Source organism: Nuphar pumila, chromosome 13 (genome assembly GCF_984573655.1).
Source record: "Nuphar pumila chromosome 13, dmNupPumi1.hap1.1, whole genome shotgun sequence".
Lineage (NCBI taxonomy): Eukaryota > Viridiplantae > Streptophyta > Magnoliopsida > Nymphaeales > Nymphaeaceae > Nuphar > Nuphar pumila.
Window position 1 is genome coordinate 81560222 of NC_143261.1, and position 21781 is coordinate 81582002.

The following is a 21781-nucleotide window of genomic DNA, read 5'->3' on the forward strand; positions in this document are numbered from 1 at the left end:
ATCTCATTTTGAACTAATGCAAGATTTTTTGCCATCACCAATATGCGATTGACATGGTCCATGACATTATTGGATTCTTTTATCTTGCATGAGTTGTATTGTTCTATGAGAAGTTGGATATATGTTTCTAAAGTCATATCATATTTCTCCCTTATTGCCTCCATCATTTTTTTAGCAATATCATAATCCTCGAACACTTATTAAATCATTTTTGCATGAATGTTAAGAGTGTTGTCCTTGCAAGCTGAACATCCTCAACAAATTTGTTAAGATTTTTCTTTTTCTCCTCAATCAATTTTTTTTAGAGTGTGGGTTTTACTCTATTGAGAACATGCAAAGTCTTGTCTGTGTAAGCAAATATTTTATTTTCCTCCTTCATATGCCAAAATTGGTTTAATTCATATTTTCAATTTTTAATAACTTGGTCATGTTAATTCTATTTTCTATTTTTTTGAATAAAGAAAAATACTAGGAATAATAAATTTAATTTTGTCTATTAGTAAATATCTTCAAAATGATGCCTTATCACAAAGAATAAACTATTCACAAACTTTATTATTCTAACAAAATTTAAGCATGCATCAATAAGGTCTAACCATGTGAAGAAACACAATAAATAATAATTTTATGCAATTTTATATGATAAACAACAAAAATAACATTTTATGAGGTTTTCAAAAAAGTATAACCACTTTTTTTTAATTATCCAAAACATAGTAGCACTATTCTGTAATATGCGAAAAATAAGAACCGTGTTTGTGTTACTCTGAAGCTTTCCGAGGTTTTCAAAAAAGTATAACCACTTTTTGGTAATTAGCAAAAAGTTTGTACCATTGTCCTGTAATATAAAAAAATCAAAACATTGTATCTAAAAAACTTATAAACATAAACCTTTCCTTTTTTATTTTTTCCATGGTGCATGTTCGTTTCTAGATTTTCTCAAAAACCAAACCACAAAACAAATATACTAGTCTTAATTTATAATTTTTGATAAGTAAATGGACTAAGAATAAAAAAATTCAAATTACACTATTATTATATTATTATATTATTATTATTCATTTTTTTAAGAGATGACCCTTCTTCCCTCTCAAAGCTACAGAACACGAAAAACCTTGAACCCTAATTATCCTCCTTTTCGGTGATGGATTTTCGTCGAGTTGCTTGCAAGGTAGTGATGCTCTGCTTCTAGAGAGGGAGATGATGCTTCTGGTGACCTAGAGGCTTGCAATTTCACCACCTCTAGTCATTTTCAAGTGAGAGGGAAAAAGAAGGGGGGGGGGAGTGACTCGTGGCGGAATGGTCTGAGAAGGTTCTGACGCCCTCATAGCTATCACATCGTGCCTTCGGCCTTTTCTCTTACTTCTTTTTCCCTCTTCTTTATTTTGAACAAGGGTCTTAGCTTCTTTTTCAGAAAATGATTGTATTGTATGACAAAAATGATGCATTTTTTGAAATGCCCCCATATTTTTTGAAATCCCCCCATGTCCAAATTCTCAATTTTTTTTGCTTTAAAAGAACATGTTTACCCTTTAAACAAGCAAATTTCCTCTAGATATGTAAATTTTTTCAAAATATGCAAATATGTGAATTTTCTTTCAAATATGTGGATTTCTTCTCAAATACGAGAATATGTAATTTTTCTTCCAAATATGTGATTTTCTTCTAAATGTATGATTTTTTCCTGAGTTTCGCATGATACATCGCTACACACTCTAGATCTCGCAACCTCTCACTAAAAACTATATTCGTATGATGTTTTTGCAGAAATCCTGAATTTTGCATAAATTAATATGCAAATATGGCTAGTTTTTATCCCAACAAAGTAAATTTGTATATCAAACACGTGCATCTTCTCCTTTTCACAACCTCCATGCAAAATTTATGTCCTTAAAATGTTGTACCTCACTCCATTTTGCAACACCCATGCAACATATAGAAATTCACGCATACGTCATGCGAATAACTGAAAACATGCTCACTTTTGAAAATACCCTACGAGTTTCGCATATATAATATAAAATTTGCTAGGAACCATGTGAATCTTCCTTTAGGATTTGATCCTCTAGGAGATCCACAAATGTGTGGAGAATTTTGCATATTATAATACAAACTTCACAAATATAACCAGTGATCCTCCGTTAAGTAAATACTTCTCAAGGAGATTCACAAATGTATGCTTACATTCACAAATATGTGTATATGCGGATCTTGTGCCTCATTTGCAAACTTTTTGAAAATTCGCACATTGGACATGAGATTCTTAAATTTTCTTAAGTCTTAAATGTGAACCTCCTTATTTTTTGTGAATATCTGTAATAGCATTAAATGTGATACTTCGATATTTAAAAATTGATGGTTCACATTTTATGGTTTTTCGCATTTTATGGCTTTGTTTGTGGTCCCTAACCTTTTTTTCCCCATTGTGTTTCCTCTGACAATTTTTTTTAGTATTTTTTGGCGAGTATTTCTGGCGACACTTCATTGATGGTTTTTTTAACGTCTGGGACATCATCAGTGGCAAGATATATCGGTAAGCACATCATTAATGGGTGAAATAGTTATTTTTTGAAATTTCTGGCATGAATAATTTTTTAATTGAACGTTGGCATGAATCAATTATTTTGGCATTCTCCTTTCCTGTTAAATGAATGTATAAATGTACAACTCCAAAAATTACTTCATATTTTACTTGTTTATGTTATTTTGACATTCTCTTTTTCGGTAAGCACATTTTTTTGGCATTCTCTATTTCTACGTATTTTTTTAGTTTTAGGCATGTATGCATTTTATTTTATTTTTTGATGCTACTTGATTCCACTCTTAATCATAAATCTAATACATTTTATGGATCTTGATTTGGGTTTCATGATAAAAAGTTTTTCCTCTTCTCATATGCTTCTTAATTTGTATTATAATTTGATCATGTTGCAGAAAGTTCTTCTCATTTATATTCATTTGTATGATATGATGTTTGACATATGCAACTGTATGCCTTGATTTTTCTATTTGGAGTTATGTTTATGATCATCATGTATTTTCCTATATACATGGATTGACTTCTCTTTTAAGTTGTGATATTCACTAGAATCCCTGAACAATAAGTTCTAAAGATAATAAGTGTCAATCATCAGTTTTTTTTGTTTTTTTTTATAAAAAAATCTTTAATTACTGATTACAAGATGATGATTGAAGAGACTGTCATGGAGGAAATAGTACCTACACCACACCTACTTATAGAATAGAGCAAAGAGAGCAACAAATATCTTACTCACTTATTGATATGTCCTACTATGAAGTACAATTGAAGTTTGTCATGTGGACAGAGAAGGAACCTGCTTTGTGTCAAAAAATATGAGTGACCGACATATTTTACAATACATGCAGCATGAGTAAGTGAAGACTCAGAAAGTTGGGCTCAAATATAAAGCAGTCAATACCTTTAGTGACTAAAAGTATTGCAAAAGAAAAGATTGAGAAGCATGTGGCCAAAATCATGTACCCATCATGAAATCATCTAGGGAGGGAGATTCATGTGTGCAGTCAGTAGTGAAGAAGTTGAAGGAACCATTGATTGAGTTTGAGGTTGTTGTTGAACATTCATAGAATTCGCATCACCTCATGCAAAACTTCATGAATTCCACAAACCTTTCAAAAATTTCACAAACTTTTCAGGGATTTTGCAACTAATAAAGCGAAACTCTTACAAAATTCACAAGGAGTATCACAATTTTTGCACTATAGTACCACAATGTTTTCATCTGAAAAGGAATTTTGCATTATCCCATGCGAAACTTAATGAATTTTGCAAACCTTTCAAGAATTTCACAAACTTTTTAGGAATTTCACGACTAACAACGTGAAACTCTTGACAAAATTCGCAACTAGTGTCACAATTTCTGTACTATAGATGCAAAATTCCTTTTCAGATATGAAAATCATGATTTTATAGTACAAAATCGCGATACTATATGCAAATTTCATCGAGTTTCACATTGTTGAATGAGAAATTCCCAAAAATCGTGGCTACTTGCAAAAATCATGATACTATAGTACAAAAATCATGTCACTACCTGTGAATTTTGTCTAGAGTTTCACATTATTGGTTGCAAAATTTTTAAAAATCGCAACACTACTTGCAAAAATTGTGGTACCATAGTACAAAAATCATGACACTAAATGAGACTTCTTAAAACCTTTTCTACACAACCCAGGGCTCTTTTCATGTAACCTAGGGTTTTTTGTGGTACCCAATGAAATTCCTAAAAATCGTGACACTACTTGCATAAATCATAGTACTATAATACAAAAATCGTTACACTGAATGTGATGTTTTGTTTCTTAAAACCTTTTTTGCGCAACCTAGGGTTATTTTTGCATAACCTAGGATTTTTTGTGGTACCCAATCGGTGGTCCCCAAACCTCTTCCTCCCTTAGAAAAATTTCTTATGACTATTTTTAGCGAAACACACATCCACATCACTTCACTTCATCTTGCCATTGTTTTTGACCCAAAAAATAAGGGAATCCAAAAAGACACAAAAAAGAATAGAGATTTTAAATGAAAATATCTTTTTAATGGTATTCTATTCATTTGAAAATAATGAATAGGTGTTGAGATACATCCCCAAGAACATTCATAATACAGGAGATAATCAGACACAATTGCACCTATCTCAGTGATTCTATTCTATTTTCTGGCCACCTACACCGAAAATCCAGGAAAACAGAAAAAATAGCAAGATAAAAAAGTCAACTTTCCAATGCCATCAAGATTACATTGACCTGATGAAAGTTTAGAGAGACACTTTTTAGAACACGTAGCAGTCTATAGAATAATTTTCTACTCTGATTTTGGATCTTGGAATCAAGAGCCCTCGAGGGGTTTTCGGTTCTGACTCAAAACATGAAAGTTCAAGATTTATGTCTCAACTTTCCAATGGCTATGAAAATGTGGATTTTCAATGTCGGATGATTGATATACAAATAAGAGAATAGAGGTTGTTATGCAGATTTATGAGAAATTTTATGTATTTGGGATGTGAAATTCGTGAGGTTTACACATGCAAAGGGTAAAAAGGTTTTAAAAAAGTCGAGAACCTGTAAAATTATTCATCAGGTGAATTTAAAAATTTGCATGGCATTTGGAGAAACACATCAAATTTGTTGTACAATATGATCATTTTTCAATTTTTTTTCTACCTAGATCTATTTCAGGTTGAATGAAAGACATGAAGCTTACTTAAATATACAAGTTTCATATGTTGTATTTGGTTTATCATTTTATAATACATATCTAGGTTTTCTCAAGCATACTATTAATTAAAAAATATATAGTTCATTACCGACAGAAGCCTAAGTCAGTATAGAGTTCAATACCTGTGGAAACTACTGCCGGTAATTTTTGTAAGAACATTATTGATAAAATTCTCTATCGCTGTTGATACCAATACGGGTCGAGATCTCCCTTGGTATTGTTCATTTTCAGTTAGGAATGGACATTACCAATAAAGGTGGACCACCGATTCTAACGGAGTTCTCCATCACTATTGATACTAATACTAGCGTAAATCTCCCCTGCCAATGTTCATTTTCAACTATCTACTGTTATTGAAGGCTTTTTTCTATCGGTAGAAGTCTATACAGACGAAGCTTTTAGCAACGTCGGTAGCGGCAAAAATGTCCGTTGGTAAAGACCTTTACTCTAAGTTCGCCTTGGCCGCTAATGAATATTTTTCCTGTAGTTGAAACCCTAGTTAGAAAGTGTTGTGGATCAAGGCGTGAAGCACATAGGGATGGCAGTGGACAGGGGGAAAGCGGGACTCCACCCCGCCTCGCCCCGTTTGGACCGGGGATGAAGGGTATGAAACGGGGATGGAGGTGGGGATGTACGTACACTTTTCCCCGCCCTGCCCTGTCCCCGCCACGATCCCCGCCTCATCCCCGACCCCGCCACTTTTCCCCACAATAGCCCCACCCCGCCCCCGCCTCATCCCCGTTTGAACCGGGGATGAAGGCGGGGTGGAAGATAAAATCCATCCCCGTGCGGGGATGGAGGTTCTAATCTTGAGGCGGGGCAGGGGTGGAGTCCTTGTCCCCCGCCCTGCCCCACTGCCATCCCTAGAAGCACATGCTGATCTGCATATCTATACCTGTAGATCTCCTTATAGATCCATGGCATTCAAATGCAATTGGATCCAAAACTACCACACACAAAATTTGATATAGATTCAACACTACTGAATTGGTTATAGTTTGGATCCAAAGTCAAATTGAGACATCGTGTGTAAAAATTAGTTTATAATGTGAATCTTCCACGATCCAGCTCGTATTAAAACTATTTGCAACCTTATCCATTTTCGTATGAGCTTGAAGCCGATCAAAATGCTCACCCGGACATTATTTCAGGATCCATACGAGCAAACAGTGTGTCGAATTCAAACGGGATGTCAGACTAAATCCATTTTAAGATCCATGTTAATTTCGGATCGGATATCAAGACCAACCAATCCATTTCCACTCCTATAAATAATTCCCCCTTTCTCGTCCAGAGAGAGAGAGGGAGAGATGGAAGCCCGATTCGTGGAGCTAACGCAGGTGTTCGAACGATTCAAGGCGGCTGTCGTGAGGAACGATCTCGAGACATGCGACTCCCTCCTCTCCAAGCTCAAGGTATGTACGATCCTGTATAAGCAGAAGCAGAAGAAGTTCCCCTTTTCACCCTTTTCTTTTTCGTCTTCTTCATGATCCTTGTGTTTCATTTGGGCTGCCAAAACCCAACTAATTCCCACTTCCCGTCGACCGCAATAGTTCCCTTTTGCGTTATCGTCTAAATCAGGCCATTTTGATCGTGGGGATTTGGTTCTTTTGTCTTTGAGTTGTTTATCATATTTGCGAATCAATTAGCGAGATTGATAATTTGCTGAATAATCCACATGGTCTTAGTGTTTTGTTCTTTAATTGGTGTTATTGGTAGAAGGTATTTTTTATTTCCCCAATCCAATTCAACGTTTTTATTGTTCAATTGTTCCAAATTTTCTGCAGCTTTAATTTGGTCTTCGTTGCGAACTTATGAGGGGTGTTGGTTGTAGGGGCATGCGTTTTAGCCTTTTAGGATCATATTGGTCAAACCCCAGCGTATTGTAACAAATGTTAGACTATGGCCGTCGGAGGATTTCCGATGGGAATGTAAGGAGTCTTGGGGCACGTTGGAAGCAAGAAAAACTCTCATAAGAAAAAAAAATGTTGCCTATGAGAAGTTTTGATAGGATAACTTTTCTAAATGAAAAGTTTTCACTTGTTTGTGTAGCATGAGAAAAACATAGTGGGAAAATGTGAAAAAACGAGAGAGAGGATGGTGGTGGTGGATCAAAAAATGCTTCCGTCATCTCCTTCTTGATCGGCCAGTCTGTCGGCCTAATGGCGACGAGAGTCTCCCCCTTCAACCCTAAATGTTGTGGCCTTAGGATTCCAACTTCAACTTCGACCGCCGTCGCCATCCCCTAGTTTAATGCCATGACCTCCCCTTACATGGGAGAACGAAGAGAAGACCAGAGAATAGAAGGATAAAGAGGAGCGATGGAGGGTGCTGTAGCTGCACCTGCTTCCTCATGGCCATCGTTAGACCCTCCCCAGTTCGACTTCCACGTCTTCCTCAGCTTCAGATGGGAAGACACGCTCGATGGTTTCACTGGAGATCTGTACAAGGCCTTCAATCAGCGTGATGTTCGTGCCTTCTACATGGACCAGCGGAGCTCGAACAAGGTGGGAAGGATGGGGGGAGATATTCAAAGCCATGGAGAGGTCGCAGATCCTCATACCCATCTTTTGCTGCCGAGGATCAGCCGGACTGTGGGTGGTGATGGTGAGATGGTGGGTGGTGGTGGTGAGACTGTGGGTGGTGGTGGTGGTGATAGTGAGATGGTGGAAGGGAGAGAAAAAGAGAGAGCCCCACAAAATTTTCCTGAAAACATTTCTCTACCCCCCTAGAGGAATGTTTCCTATCAAAAAGTGTACTTTTTAGAAAAACTCTCTCAGAGAGAAATTTTCTCTCGTTTGGAAGGGTCGGAAAAACCGTATGGATTTTCCACTTTGTATCACTTTTCCTACATCTTTCTCACTTTCAAACGTGCTCTTGGTGTGCAAGAAAAGGAAGGATGGGAAACAAGCAGGGAAGCTTATTATTATTATTATTATTATTATTTTCAGTTGGATGGGGAAGCCTCATTCTTAGAATTAGAAAATTTGATCATTCATTCCATTGTAAAGCAATTTGGCTTTCTTCATTACATTTCATCTCTGTTTTTTTAGGAGTTGGGCTCCCTTTTAGTTTTTATTATTAATTTTACCCTGAGATCCACTAGTATTACCGTTAACTAGTGCTTTATGGCACCCACTTATTGCGACACAATTGGGATAAGCTGGGAGATTGCATTGTCTGCTTCATTACTCAATATTCTTCCAGCTTATCCTATTTTTTGGATAAGTGGATGCGCCCAATCTCCCCCTTAGTAGCACACTGAGTAATAGAAGAGAAATAAATAAATAAAATCAGTGTGCTTGTGTGTGTGACTTGTATAAGAAAGTGGATGCTGAAAACTAGTTATACAAAAATAAAAAATGTATAAAATACAAGTATTTAATTTTCATTCTCATTTGATGTTCATATGAAATAATGAAATATGAATGTATAATTACAAAAAGTCTTAACTGTTACATATTTGAGGGTGAAACCTTGGATTCTTTTAGCTCAGCAACTTTTTTGACATTTTATATGAACACCTAGAGTTTTAGAAGAAATGGAAAAAACTTGTTATTTTACTTGAAAAACAAATTAGTTTTAGAATTTATAAAACTTGAAATTTAAACATTTTGATTTTAAAATCCTAGAACTTTAAAATATCAAAATTGCAAAAAATGTTTTTGGTTTTCTAATGAGTGTCTAGTCATTGTTGTGAAAAGCGTTGAGGCGTAGCGAGGCACTCCACCAAAATCTGAGGTGAGGCGTAAAGCGTAAGCCTCATTTTTTTTTTAAAACTTAAAAAAACTCTAAAAAATATCTAAAATTATAAAAAAATAAAAAAATATTGACAGTTGGGGCTACTTTTGGCAACGATTCAGGGCCGTTGCTAGTGGGTCAATTTGTTGTAGTGAATCTAGTGATAGACCCCTTCCTGATGAAAAGGCAAGGTCACAAATTTCCATAATTCTCCACTGAGTCTAATACAATTTCAAATCATATTCAAAATATTGCCACAACATATGCAATATTTCTGAAAATATCATAAAATTATCATGTGGTATAATTAAAAAAAATGATCTCGAAAAAAAAGTTGAAAACATTTCTAAACTACCCTGATATTTATCACTATATTTACAAAAATTTTCCTTGCTTATGCTTTCTATATCTTAAATACAAGTACTTTAGTTTCTATTTTTATTTTTAAGAGATTTTCCGTGTTCTCTTTACATTATTGAAAAGAAAATTACCGAAACCTACTTATTTTACTATTATTGTTATATTGTATTTTTTAGTACAGAGATTTTTGCCAAGATTTATCTAAAAGTTTATAATATCCCAAGAACAAAGATTTTACCTACAACCAAGACATGACTATGACTGAAAGTTAAACCCCCCCCCGAAAAAAAGATTTAAATTGTGATAATGGTTTCAGAAAGAATAAACGAACAAATAGTCAGTCATACAACACAATAATATTCATCAATCATTAAATCCATACTACATAAATTGTAATAATCTGCAAAGTAAATATTCAATAGTGCATACTAATTTGTATTTCATCAATCAACTGACTCATTTTTACTGCTTAAGCAGCGTGAAGGCAGACAAATGACAAATTCTCGTTTTGCATTGCCAACAGAAAAGTTCAAAATTTGGAGTAATAGAAAGGCAAAAGAATGAGTGATAAGGGTAGCTTGAGACTTATGTACACAAGCACACACAATAGAGTTCACAAATTCTGACTTTCTTGAATGGAACAGGATATGACCAGTCTAATACATATTTTTCTTGTGATATTGACTAAATTGCAAGTGTGACATTAGAAACTTTAAGCTTTTGTTGCATCATTTTATATTTAAGGAAAGCAGGGTAAATTTACGGAGCACAGATTCAGAACAAAATTGCAAAGCACAATCATCATGTGTGTGAAAAAAAATGAGAGAGAGAGAGAGAGAGAGAGAGAGAGAGAGAGAGAGAGAGAGAGAGAGAGAGAGATCTACCAACAAAATAAAAGGGTTTAAGCCCTATTTTTTGGCCAAATAAGGGTTTTGACCCTTATTTGACCAAAAGCAATGAGGCATATGCGCCTCGTCTCGAGGCGCGCCTCAAGGCCTATGAGGCGCACGCCTCGGGGCTTTTACGCCTTATACTTGCGCCTCAAGGCATAAAGCCCCTCGCCTCGAGGCGAGGCGCGCTTTCTGTGCCTCGAGGCGAGTTTTAATAACACTGTGTCTAGTGAAGGTACATTTTGGGTGGTTGTATAAATCGTTGATTCTCTAACTTTAAAGTGTCCATAGACCAAGCATAGTGTGTTCAACACTTGGCATGTTGCGTCCATGCACCAAGCATAATGCATTTGACACTTGACACATTGTGTCTATAGCGTATTAGTGTGTTCAACATTTGGCATGTAATGTCCATAATGCGTTCAACACTTGACATGGACATGACGTGTCAAGAGTTTGAGATTTATATTGTTAAAAAAACCCATGCATGCACTGTATCCTAGCGAGTCAATGTCCAACTGTGCCTGACACCGACACTTTGAGCCTCCCAAAGTGTCTAGGTAACATAGGATGGTGTTTAGTGCTAGGTGATATAGACAGGTTATTCTCCATGGCATTTGAAAAAAGGTCTCAAAGGACATCATGAAGCACTATGTAATCCTTATGTGTGATTCTCTCTCTCTCTCTCTCTCTCTCTTTGAATTCCACAGTTTGGGGAGCCATATTCCTATGTCTCATCATAAAACTTATTCAGTCACCATCATCACAATTGAGCTCCCCCCCCCCCCTTTTGGCATGCAACCTCCATATTTGCTTTTCTTAATCCCAAAGAAAGATTGCCATCAAGCATATTAAAAAATTACATGATTTAAAAGTGCTTTAGAGGGTTCCTCAATTGGCAGTTGGTATCCTTACAAGGGTTAGTAACAGTGTGAATCACTTTTTCTAAATTTCGTATGTTGATTTGATGTCACAGAGGGAGCCTATAATAACTATTGAGGATAAGTGCACATGGCCAAATTAGTCTTAGGCTTGTTTAAACAACCTAGATGTGGAACAGAAATGACAAATTAAATAAAGAATTAGGGCTACATAAGTGATGGCTTTGGTGCTAGATAGATTGAGTAGTAGCTTCATGATGGATGTGTCTTGGTGCTTCTAGCTGGCAAGTACCCATCATTTCCAACGTGCACTTTTGACAAATTGAGCTCAGGCGTCGTCTACATTTAGAAATTTTGTATTTCTTGTAAAGTTCTTGCATCATATCTCAGGAAGGTGTCTTGCAATCTCATAATTTATAACAAAAAAAGGAATCTTTTTTAGCATGAAGCATGACACTAATCTAATTAAAATAAGAGAGAGAGAGAGAGAGAGAGAGGTTGTAAGTAGCGTATCGTTACTCGTATCGATCAACCCAATAGTAACACCGTATCGTATCGTATCGCAAATGTATCATAAATTTTTAATAAAAAAATACAAAAAATATAAAAAAAATCAATAAAAATTCATATGACATGAAATAATGATGAATTGCACAAACTACATACATAAAATCACATTATGAAGCATTTATGTCTCTATTACATACCACAAGAATCATACTTTCATATTACATAAACAAAAACATCTCACAAGAACAAGTTTTTTAAGAAAACATGAATACATGATACATCAATAATCATAATCATCTTCATTAACTTCTTCTTCTCCTTCTTCGACATCCACATCGTCCCCAAGATACATGGGGTCTTCATCATCTACCTCTTGTGCTCCTTTCATGTTAATCCATTCAATGTCTTTTTCATTCAAAAGAGCCTCTGCTTCTTCTTCAACCCATGCATCCAATTCATCAAAATGTTCCAAATTGATGTGATCAAATTTTTCTTTGTGCTTCCTTGCTGATAACTTTTTGATTTGCCTAAAAAAATGATATGAAAAAATTAAAATTAGTTGAGTTTTGAATGAAAATGATAAATAAACTTTAAAATTCTATATACCTTTGCCTCAGTCATAAGTTATAGCGAACGTAGACGAGGTCATTGAGCCTTTTGTGCTTTAATTTGTTTCTTCTTTTGGTATGAATATGCTTGAAGACACTCTAGTTTCTCTCACATCCACTTGCACTACATGTTTGGCTTAAAATGCGAATGACAAAAGCTCTTAAATTTGGAACATCACTTTCAAACCTGACTCACCATAAGTCTGAAAAAGAAACAAAAAAATAAGAAATCAATTATAAGACAATAACATATATATAATCATACAAAACATCATAACTAAATAACAATTTGAAATTAAAATTAAAATAAACAAAATAAATTATTTGGATGCATTATGGCATTGTTTCGCATTGCTGCGGGTCTCCCCATATCATTCAATGCATAATCATAAGTTTTCATTTTCTTATGAATTTAATCTTAAATGCTATAATCAGGGGAGTATCTAAATACAAACAACAAACAACAACAACAACAACAACAACAACAACTACGCCTTCATCCCAAAACAATTGGGGTCAGCGATATGAACCAAAAAAGAAATTCATTTTGGGTCTTCCACATGAATCCTTTTCCTCCAATCATTTCTATCCAACGCCATGTCCTCGGTGAGGTTCAAAGCATTCATATCCTTTCCTATCATCTCCATCCAAGTCTTCCTAGGCCTACCCCGACCTCTTTTAACTAATATATTTTCCCATTTCTCCAACCTTCTAACTGGAGCATCATTAGGCCTTCGCCGAATATGTCCAAACCACCGTAAACGATTCTCTCGCATCTTATTTTCAATGGGTGCAACACCTACCTTCTTACGTATCTCTTCGTTCTGAATCTTATCTTTTATTGTATTTCCACACATCCATCTAAGCATCCGCATCTCAGCTACACTCATTTTTTGAATATGATGTCTCTTGGCAGCCCAACATTCCCTACCATATAGTAAAGCGGGTCTAATAGTCGTCCTATAAAACTTTCCCTTCAACCGCAATGGCATTCTACGATCGCACAGCACTCCAGTAGCACTTTTCCATTTCATCCACCCAACCTTTATCCTATGATTTACATCTCCATCAATTTCTCCATACTTTTGAATGATGGATCCCAAATATTTGAAATAATCATTCACCGGTATATCTTGCTCACCAAGCTTCACTACACTCCCATCACTACTTCGTTGCTTACTAAACCGACATTCCATATATTCAGTCTTACTCTTACTCAACTTAAAACCTCTAGCTTTCAATGTCTGTCTCCATAATTCTAACTTAGCATTAACCCCAGCTCTAGACTCATCAATCAAAACAATATCATCAGCAAACAACATACACCACGGTACATTTTCTTGAATTGATCTCGTAAGCTCATCCATCACTATTGCAAATAGGAAAGGGCTTAAAGCAGATCCTTGATGTAACCCAACCGTTATCGGGAAATTGGTTGTCACCCCTCCACAAGTGCGGACATTGGTTACTACTCCTTCATACATATCTTTAATTATACTAATGTACTTGAGAGAAACACCTTTCTTCATCATTGTCCACCAGAGAACGTCCCTAGGTACTCTATCGTATGCCTTCTCTAAATCAATAAAAACCATATGCAAATCTTTATTCCTCTCTCTATATCTTTCAATAAGTTGTCTAAGAAGATGTATAACTTCCATAGTTGATCTTCCAGGCATAAAACCAAATTGATTCTCCGATATCATGACAACCTTCCTCAACCTAGACTCAATCACCCTCTCCCAAAGTTTCATAGTATGACTCATGAGTTTTATACCACGATAGTTTGTGCAATCTTGTATATCACCCTTATTCTTATATAAAGGCACCAAAGTACTCTTCCTCCACTTATTAGGCATCTTATTTGTTCGCCAAATCAAGTTAAAAAGATTTGTCAACCATTCTAAACCTTTCTCTCCCAAGCATTTCCAAGCCTCGATAGGTATACCATCTGGGCCAACTGCCCTTCTTGATTTCATTTTCTTCAAAGCCTCTGCAATTTCTTTCTTTTGAATCTTGCGCATGAAGTCACGATTTATCTCATGAAAAGGAATGGAGAAGTCTCCAAGATCTTGAGCATGACTATCATTAAATAGCTTATCAAAATAATCTTTCCATCTCTCCTTAATCTCCTCATCTTTGACTAAAACCCTTTGCGTTTCATCTTTGATACATCTAACCATACCCAAATCCTTCGATTTCCTATCTCTCATCTTTGCAAGCCTATAAATATCCTTCTCGCCTTCTTTGGTATCCAACTTGTCATAAACCTCCTTATATACCTTAGCCCTCGCGTTTCGAACAATTTTTTTAGCTTCCTTCTTTGCTATCATATACTTCTCCAAATTCTCATTATCACGACTCTTACTTAGATTTCTATAACACTCTCTTTTAACCTTAATAGCTAATTTGACATCCTCGTTCCACCATGATGTATCCTTACCTAGTGGTGCACCGCCTTTAGACTCACCCAATACCTCCTTAGCTACTTTTCTCATACCACCCGCTATCTTATTCCACATTGATTCTGAATCCTCCTCGAGACACCAATCAACTTCCTTAACTACCTGCTTTACAAACATTCCTTGTTTAGCTCCTTTCAGTGCCCACCACTTAATTCTAGGATCTATCCTATGTCTATCCCTTTTGCGGCATTGTCTAATTCTAAGATCTAAAATTAAGACTCTATGTTGTGTAGCTACACTTTCTCCTGGTATAACCTTACAATCGATGCAACAACCCCTATCTCTCTTTCTAAGTAGGAAAAAATCTATCTGACTCGTATTAACCCCACTTTTAAATGTTACTAGGTGAGACTCCCTCTTCCTAAACCAAGTGTTTGCTAAGATCATATCATAGGACAAACAAAAATCTAAAATCCTTTCTCCACTTTCATTTCTTTCTCCTATACCATAGCCTCCATGGATATTCTCAAATCCATCCCTACTAATGCCTACATGTCCATTAAGGTCACCGCCGATGAAAAGCTTTTCTCCATAAGATGTCTCTTGTACTACTCCATCTAAATCTTCCCAAAATTGATGCTTAATGGAATCATCTAAACCTACTTGAGGTGCATAAACACTAATAATATTAATAATATCCGTACCTAATACTAATTTAATAAGTAAAATTCTATCACCCTTCCTACGGACCTCAACTACATTATCTATAAACTGACGACTCATAACAATCCCTACTCCATTCCTATTCCTATTTATTCCTGTATACCAAATCTTATATCCCCAAGGTTCTATCACTTTAGCTTTCTCACCTACCCATTTGGTCTCTTGAAGACATAAAATATCAATCTTTCTCCTACACATAACGTCTACTAACTCTACCAACTTACCAGTTAAAGACCCTATGTTCCAAGTGGCTAACCTAATACAAGATTTAAATAATATGTTGCAACATGAAGAGGTTGATGAAGTTGTCTAGTTCACCTATGATTAATGATGTTTCATATAAGTATGTAGAATTTTTTGCTCCTTCAAATTATCTTTAATGTTCTCTTTTGCCTTATCCATGGCTTCATAGAGATAACCCATAGTTGGTCTGACTTTACTGTCAACCAATTGAAGCACCTTTACAAAAGGTATAGTTATTCTCAATAACTTCATGCATGAATATCAAAATTCACTTATGAATATAATATCTACAATTTTTCTGGGCTTTCTTTTGTGTGCATGGGGATATGCATTCCGCTCATATGATGAGAACATTTTTTTTAATGTAGCTTTATTCTTTACTAAACTTTGCACTGTCAAAAAATTCATATCAAATCTAGTAAGTGCACTACAAATCAACTCAGCACAACTAGTATACTTTCTCATTAATTTCAAAACTCATGCATGATTATAAATAAATTTAGTAATTTCTTGACAGCATTAAGCTGTCTAATGTACTTCATCCATGTTGCCAATGTCCTCAAGCATGAGGTCTATGCAATGGGCAACACACGAGGTCCAAAAGAATGACCCAAAATTTTTTGCTAATTTTTTACTTACTGCCTTATAATTTGTTGCATTATCAATAATGAATTGCACAATATTTTGAGGTTCAACCTCTACAACAACTTGATAAAAAACTCTAAGCAATACATCTGATGTCTTAGGCGTATTAGAGAGATCAATTGATTTCAAAAACATGGTTCCTTTGGGGCAATAAACAAAAAAATTTATCAAGGTCCTTGACTTTCTATCTGTCCACTCATCTGCCATGATGTTACACTCAATCTCTCTCTATGATTGCCTCACCTCATAACAATATGCCTTCACTTCTTTCATATTAACATTTAAAATCTTTCCTCTAAAAGAATGATACGAAGGCATCTTGTATCCAAGATCGATATTGGTTATGACATCTCTTATGACCTGAAAATGAAAGGAATTTGCCGCATTAAAAGGAATGCAGATATCATAGAAACATCTCTCAATCAAGACATTCGCTTGCTTGACTAAATGCTGAGGAGTCATAGCAATACGAATGTCGGGCTGCGCCCCAAGGGGGGTCGTAGGAGGGAAAAAGCTCCTAATAGAGCCTCTAGCTCTACCTCTTGATCCTCCTCTTGAAGAACTCCCCTCCTGTTCCTCTTTTTTCTTTTTGTGCCCGCAGTGACAACCGCGACACTACTACTGGCACCAACCACATCTCTCCCCTTTGTTATAGAATTCGTACTTTTGATCCTATGCTATGGGCTGTAGGATCAGAAGTAAGGAGCTCATCTTTGTAATACACATCCTCTCAGGGCTTCCCATACCCCATTCCTACCTCATTCATCTCTCTTTCTTGTCTTTTTCATTTCAAATCATCAAGTAATTGTTATCATTGTCATTTTACGTCATCCAACAATTTGCTTGGTGTGCATGCTTTCACATTATGATGTGTTCCGGCTAAATGATGCTTCAACCGAGAGATACCACCCTAAAAACTATTTTTGCAATAGATGCATTTAATTCTCAATCGGTTTCCACTCGTTATTGGAGTGCACCATTGCCATACCGGATCTTCCGATGCCATTTTCCCCCAACAACATTCAATAACAAGCAAAGAATAGGAATATTTTACCTTAATCCACTTCCTTGTGTAGAAAAATGGGTGAAAATGCACTTGAGAAAATCGCAAAAGCCCTCTCCCGTGCTCATAAATCAACCCTCAAATCGATCTCACGGAACCTAGGCTGCGTGGGTTCCCTTCCAACAACTTCTACTCATGTGTAGAAGTCGGCCCTTAAGAGGGATTTTAAACCCAAAATGAAAAAGACCGAGTTTCAGGTATTTTTTTAGTGCGCCAAGTCCATATCATATGATACGAGGTGTATCGTACGATATGGGTCAATACATGAGTGTATCGTACGATACATGTACGATACATGAGTGTGTATCATATCGTTATATCAAAAAGTAACGATATGTATCGTGCCGTAACGTACGATACGACATGATACAAACAACCATGAGAGATAGAGAGTATACCCCTAGCGGGTTCTTGCTTCCCATCTCATGAAGGTACCTCCCATTCTCATTTCCTATAATAAAAAAAAGGGAAAAAGAAAAAGAAACCTTTGGATCATGAATAATGACATATTATCTAATTAATGAAGGCAATCAGAAGATTTCTCAAGGTTGATTTAGTTAAAGAAAAAGATCACATGGGAGATTGCTGATAGTTAGATACAAAAAATTTGGTTTTGTACTTAAGGAAGCCATCCTTCTTTGTTGCTTTTTTCATTAATAGAAAGTTGGTACTTCAATTTCATCGCATTCTTTGGTGAAGTGATCAATTGGAAATACATTGTAAACTTTTCTTTGATACAATACTAGTATGACTAATCTTGGGAACCACTTGTCACACGTTACTCCATATCGATGAAATTTTTGCGTTTGGTCATCCTAAGCTTGAATCATTTTAAGATGTCTGTGTCATGGTTACTAGAAGTGCTCCCTTAGGGATGGGAAGCACAAAGCGTGGGGACACACACTTCCCATTCACTTCTTGAATCACTTCCCACTTGCTCCCCCTCATTTTTTTGTTTTTCATAGTAATATATATTAATTTTTGTGTCCCACTCACTTTTTACGTTTCCTTTTTTGCTTCTCATACACCTCACAAATACTTGCAAAACTTATCCCTGCTTCACACTTCATGTTACTTTTTAACACTCGCTTCCCTGCTTCTGTTTCATACATTTCTCATATGCATTTCACTTCCTAGTAATTCTGGTCCACATCCCCTAAAACCTTTTAGTAGGTCTGCCCATCCCAAACTTAGACAGCAACTCTTCCACTTGATACATCCAGATGTCCCTTTTTGGGGTGTGATCAACAAAGCACAGTAGCACCTTTTCTTTTGTTACTGCATTGAAGCATGCCAGAGTAAATTATCCCTCTACTTGAGGTCTTATCAAGTTGGTCCACTCTTGTTTGCAGTTTTACACATCTCTTTGATTCCCAAGAAGTAGAATAGCATATTTATAAGTGACATGTTAACCTTGAGTTATGCACCTTGACAAATCCCTTCATATAGATGTTGGTTATCATAGTGTTCTGAGCCTATTCATTTGTTCAATCTCTTTTACTGCTGTTGTTGTTCTTGAACCTTTTCATTTGTTCAACTCTGTTTTTCTGCTGCTATTGTTGCCGAACCTATTCACTGGTTCAACCTCTCTTTTGTTGTTGTTGCTGCTGTTGCTTGTTGAAATTTGCAAAATGGTACTAGTGACTCTATGAGGGGAACTTGTGGTTGCAGAAGTGCTCTAATCCAAATAGTAAGAGTGGAGGGGGGGGGGGGGAGGAGAGGGAGAAAAGGGATCAGTTTTACGATAGTATCAGCATATATACAAGAATGAAACATTAGATCTTTCAAAATGGAACAAAAAATTGAAAATTTGAATGTTAATGCATTTTAATACCTTTTTTTAACCTTTAAAATTGCAATAAAATGAAAAAAGCTATACACAAGTATAAAGGCATATGCATGCATGTGTATGAATGTAAATATGTATGTACAGCAGTGTCTTGAATATTGTTATTTGGATTAACATCTTTTTTTTTTGGGTGGAAAATACCAAGAAAATCTTGGTGAACCAAAACTGCTAAAGAAACTAAACTTAAAAAAATGGTCAGAAGTAGAGAGAAACATAGAGAAAGCAAAAAGGAAATAAAATATGCATCACAATTATGTTGAAATTGCACTTTATTAAAAAAAGGTGATATTATTTATAATGATTTTTTCACAACTTTTTTCTTATGCATTAAAATATGTTGAAATTTGCAATTAATTTAAAAAAAATGTGAGTGTCTACATCCCCTTTTCACAAAATTTTCATTTTGTGAGCTCTACCCATGATAAGATTGCAAGGGAGAACTCAATTTAGATGTACAACATGCATGCACCTAGAGAAATCTCCTGGATGTGGATTTGCCAATAGTATTTAGAGCTCCATTGTAATTTTTCCATGTTAAAACATAGAATTCATAGAATGAAAAAACTCTTTTAGAACTATGCTCTTGTAAATATCAGTACTTTGCTCTCTCTCTCTCTCTCTCTCGTGTGTGTGTGTGTGTGTGTGTGTGGCTAAGGTTCACATGAAAATGGGCACAGTTATATCTACAATATCTAATTCAGTTTCTTATGTTGCACTCAGGTCATGTTAACTGAATTTCCTAGCCTACCTCCATTGTTTCAAGAATCTCCTAATGCAGTTAATGAGTTGATTACAGCAAGTAATCTTCAATCTCTCTTTCTCTCTCTATTTGTTGATTGATTGGGGTCTATTATGCTAGTTATTTTACATTGAATTTAGTATCATGACCCTTTTTCTTTTACTCTATCAGTAAAGGAAAATGCCTTTAACATGTAGACTGTAATTATGTTAACTAGCAGATGCTGAGGCCCTTATGTTCTATGGGATCACATCTAGGCAGAGTTACCGGAAGCACCTATACAGTAGGGGAAGCGCGCTTCCCCGATACTCGTTTTGTAAGCGTGAAAGTTGCACTTCCGAAATGCTCGGGGAAGCGTCCCTTTTTTGGGAAGCATGCTTCCCTCTTTTTTTCATTTTTTTTTATTTTTTATTTTTTTTCTTCTTTTTTCGCTTCCCCCTCGCTTCCTAGGTCGCTTTCGAGACAGTTCGTGATTCGGCCCACGCTTCAAGCTTCCTACAATTTTGAAATTGCCTCGCTTCCCGCTCCCGCTTCCTCGACTGACAACCATGCATCTAGGTGAATTTTGGATAATTTCATACAAGCTTTAGATTACTTATCTTTTTCTTTCATTAGAATTTGGCATGATTCTACTTCTGGGATGTTCTAAAAGTTTCTTGTCCATCCTCCCTTCTTTCACTAGTTTTCTTCCTTTCTCTTTGTCAGGTAAATTCCTACTTTGTGTGGAATCTCTTACTGAAGTTTGAATATATTGCCAAATCTGAAATTAATCTCCTTGCATTTGAAACACATGATTGTTGATTGATAGTAGGATTTTGATTAATTCTACTTTCTTCTGTTCTTTTTAGAAGGCTTAATATGTGGGTCTGCTTATCTGCTAGGATGCATCCAAAGAACTGTTCAATGCTGTAGAAATATCATGATCTGCCATTTTTTTCCTTTGATTTATCAACTCCTTGATTTCTTGGCTTATCTGGAGTAGGTAACCCTTGTTTCCATACTTTTCAAGAGTTTCTCTTGGTTCATAAGAGATGATGACACAACTCATAGCTGGCTCAGGAGAATCTGACTCTTCTGCCCCATAAACCAACTGACTCAAGTGACTTTGTTCTAATTATTCCCACTCTTTCCCTGTGGGGTTTCTTTCAAATTCATTAGCCAATTCTTCTTGCCACATTTTATACTCTCTGAATTTCTATCTCATATTTGAGATTTTTATAAGTTAAGTTTACATTTTGATTGAGACCTTGCTTGCTTCGTCTGTGTTCTTTCCTAGTTTATCCTCAATCTCTTAGGACTTTGATTGTAGAGTCTTGTTTTTTGTGTGGATTTTTAAAAACCCTATCCAAGTTCTGTTATTTGGATCTTTGGATCCCCTCACCCATACCAGGTATATAGGTCTGGTATATTGTTGGTGGACCTAAGAAACTTGTTTTTCAAAATCCAATCTTGTGTGCAAGGTAAATTGTTTGGACTTTTGTTTGTGCTAGAAACCCAGGCTGATGGCTAAAGATTCGACGAAAGATTCCCAAATGGATCCGTCTAAGAACTTTGGCCGTCAAAAGTCGGTTTCAAATCCGAGCAATTTGGATAAAAAATCCAAAGGACCAGTAAACCGAGTCAATCAGGATCCATCACTAGGTTGCAAATAGTCAAGTGTTGGAGGTAATCCCCTCAGGCGATCTATAAGCAGAGGTCCAATACATTCCTGAAACTTTCAAAAAGGGAAAATAGATCCAAGAGGGATCTGGAGTCAGACACTGATGCAAACCTAAAGAGTGAGATATATGCCATGAAGACCTTATGTTGGAACTCCAACAAAAATTAGCATATATGAGGCTCGGTTGAAAATGAAAGAGAAACAAGA

General features: G+C 36.0%; 1 protein-coding gene across 2 annotated transcripts in view; it reads left to right on the forward strand.

The window, feature by feature from the left end:
* The first annotated feature begins 6554 nt into the window (after nucleotides 1–6554).
* Nucleotides 6555–21781, forward strand: part of LOC149818880 (26S proteasome non-ATPase regulatory subunit 8 homolog A-like) — a 34113-nt gene continuing 18886 nt past the window's right edge. The window contains exons 1-2 of one of the 2 annotated variants that reach the window (XM_089985748.1): nucleotides 6555–6672; nucleotides 19896–19974. In XM_089985748.1, coding sequence (XP_089841874.1) covers nucleotides 6568–6672; nucleotides 19896–19974 — 184 coding nt within the window. In that variant the 5' untranslated portion in view covers nucleotides 6555–6567. The remainder of the gene's footprint in view (nucleotides 6673–19895; nucleotides 19975–21781) is intronic. The other variant, XM_089985749.1, reaches the window with a different exon arrangement.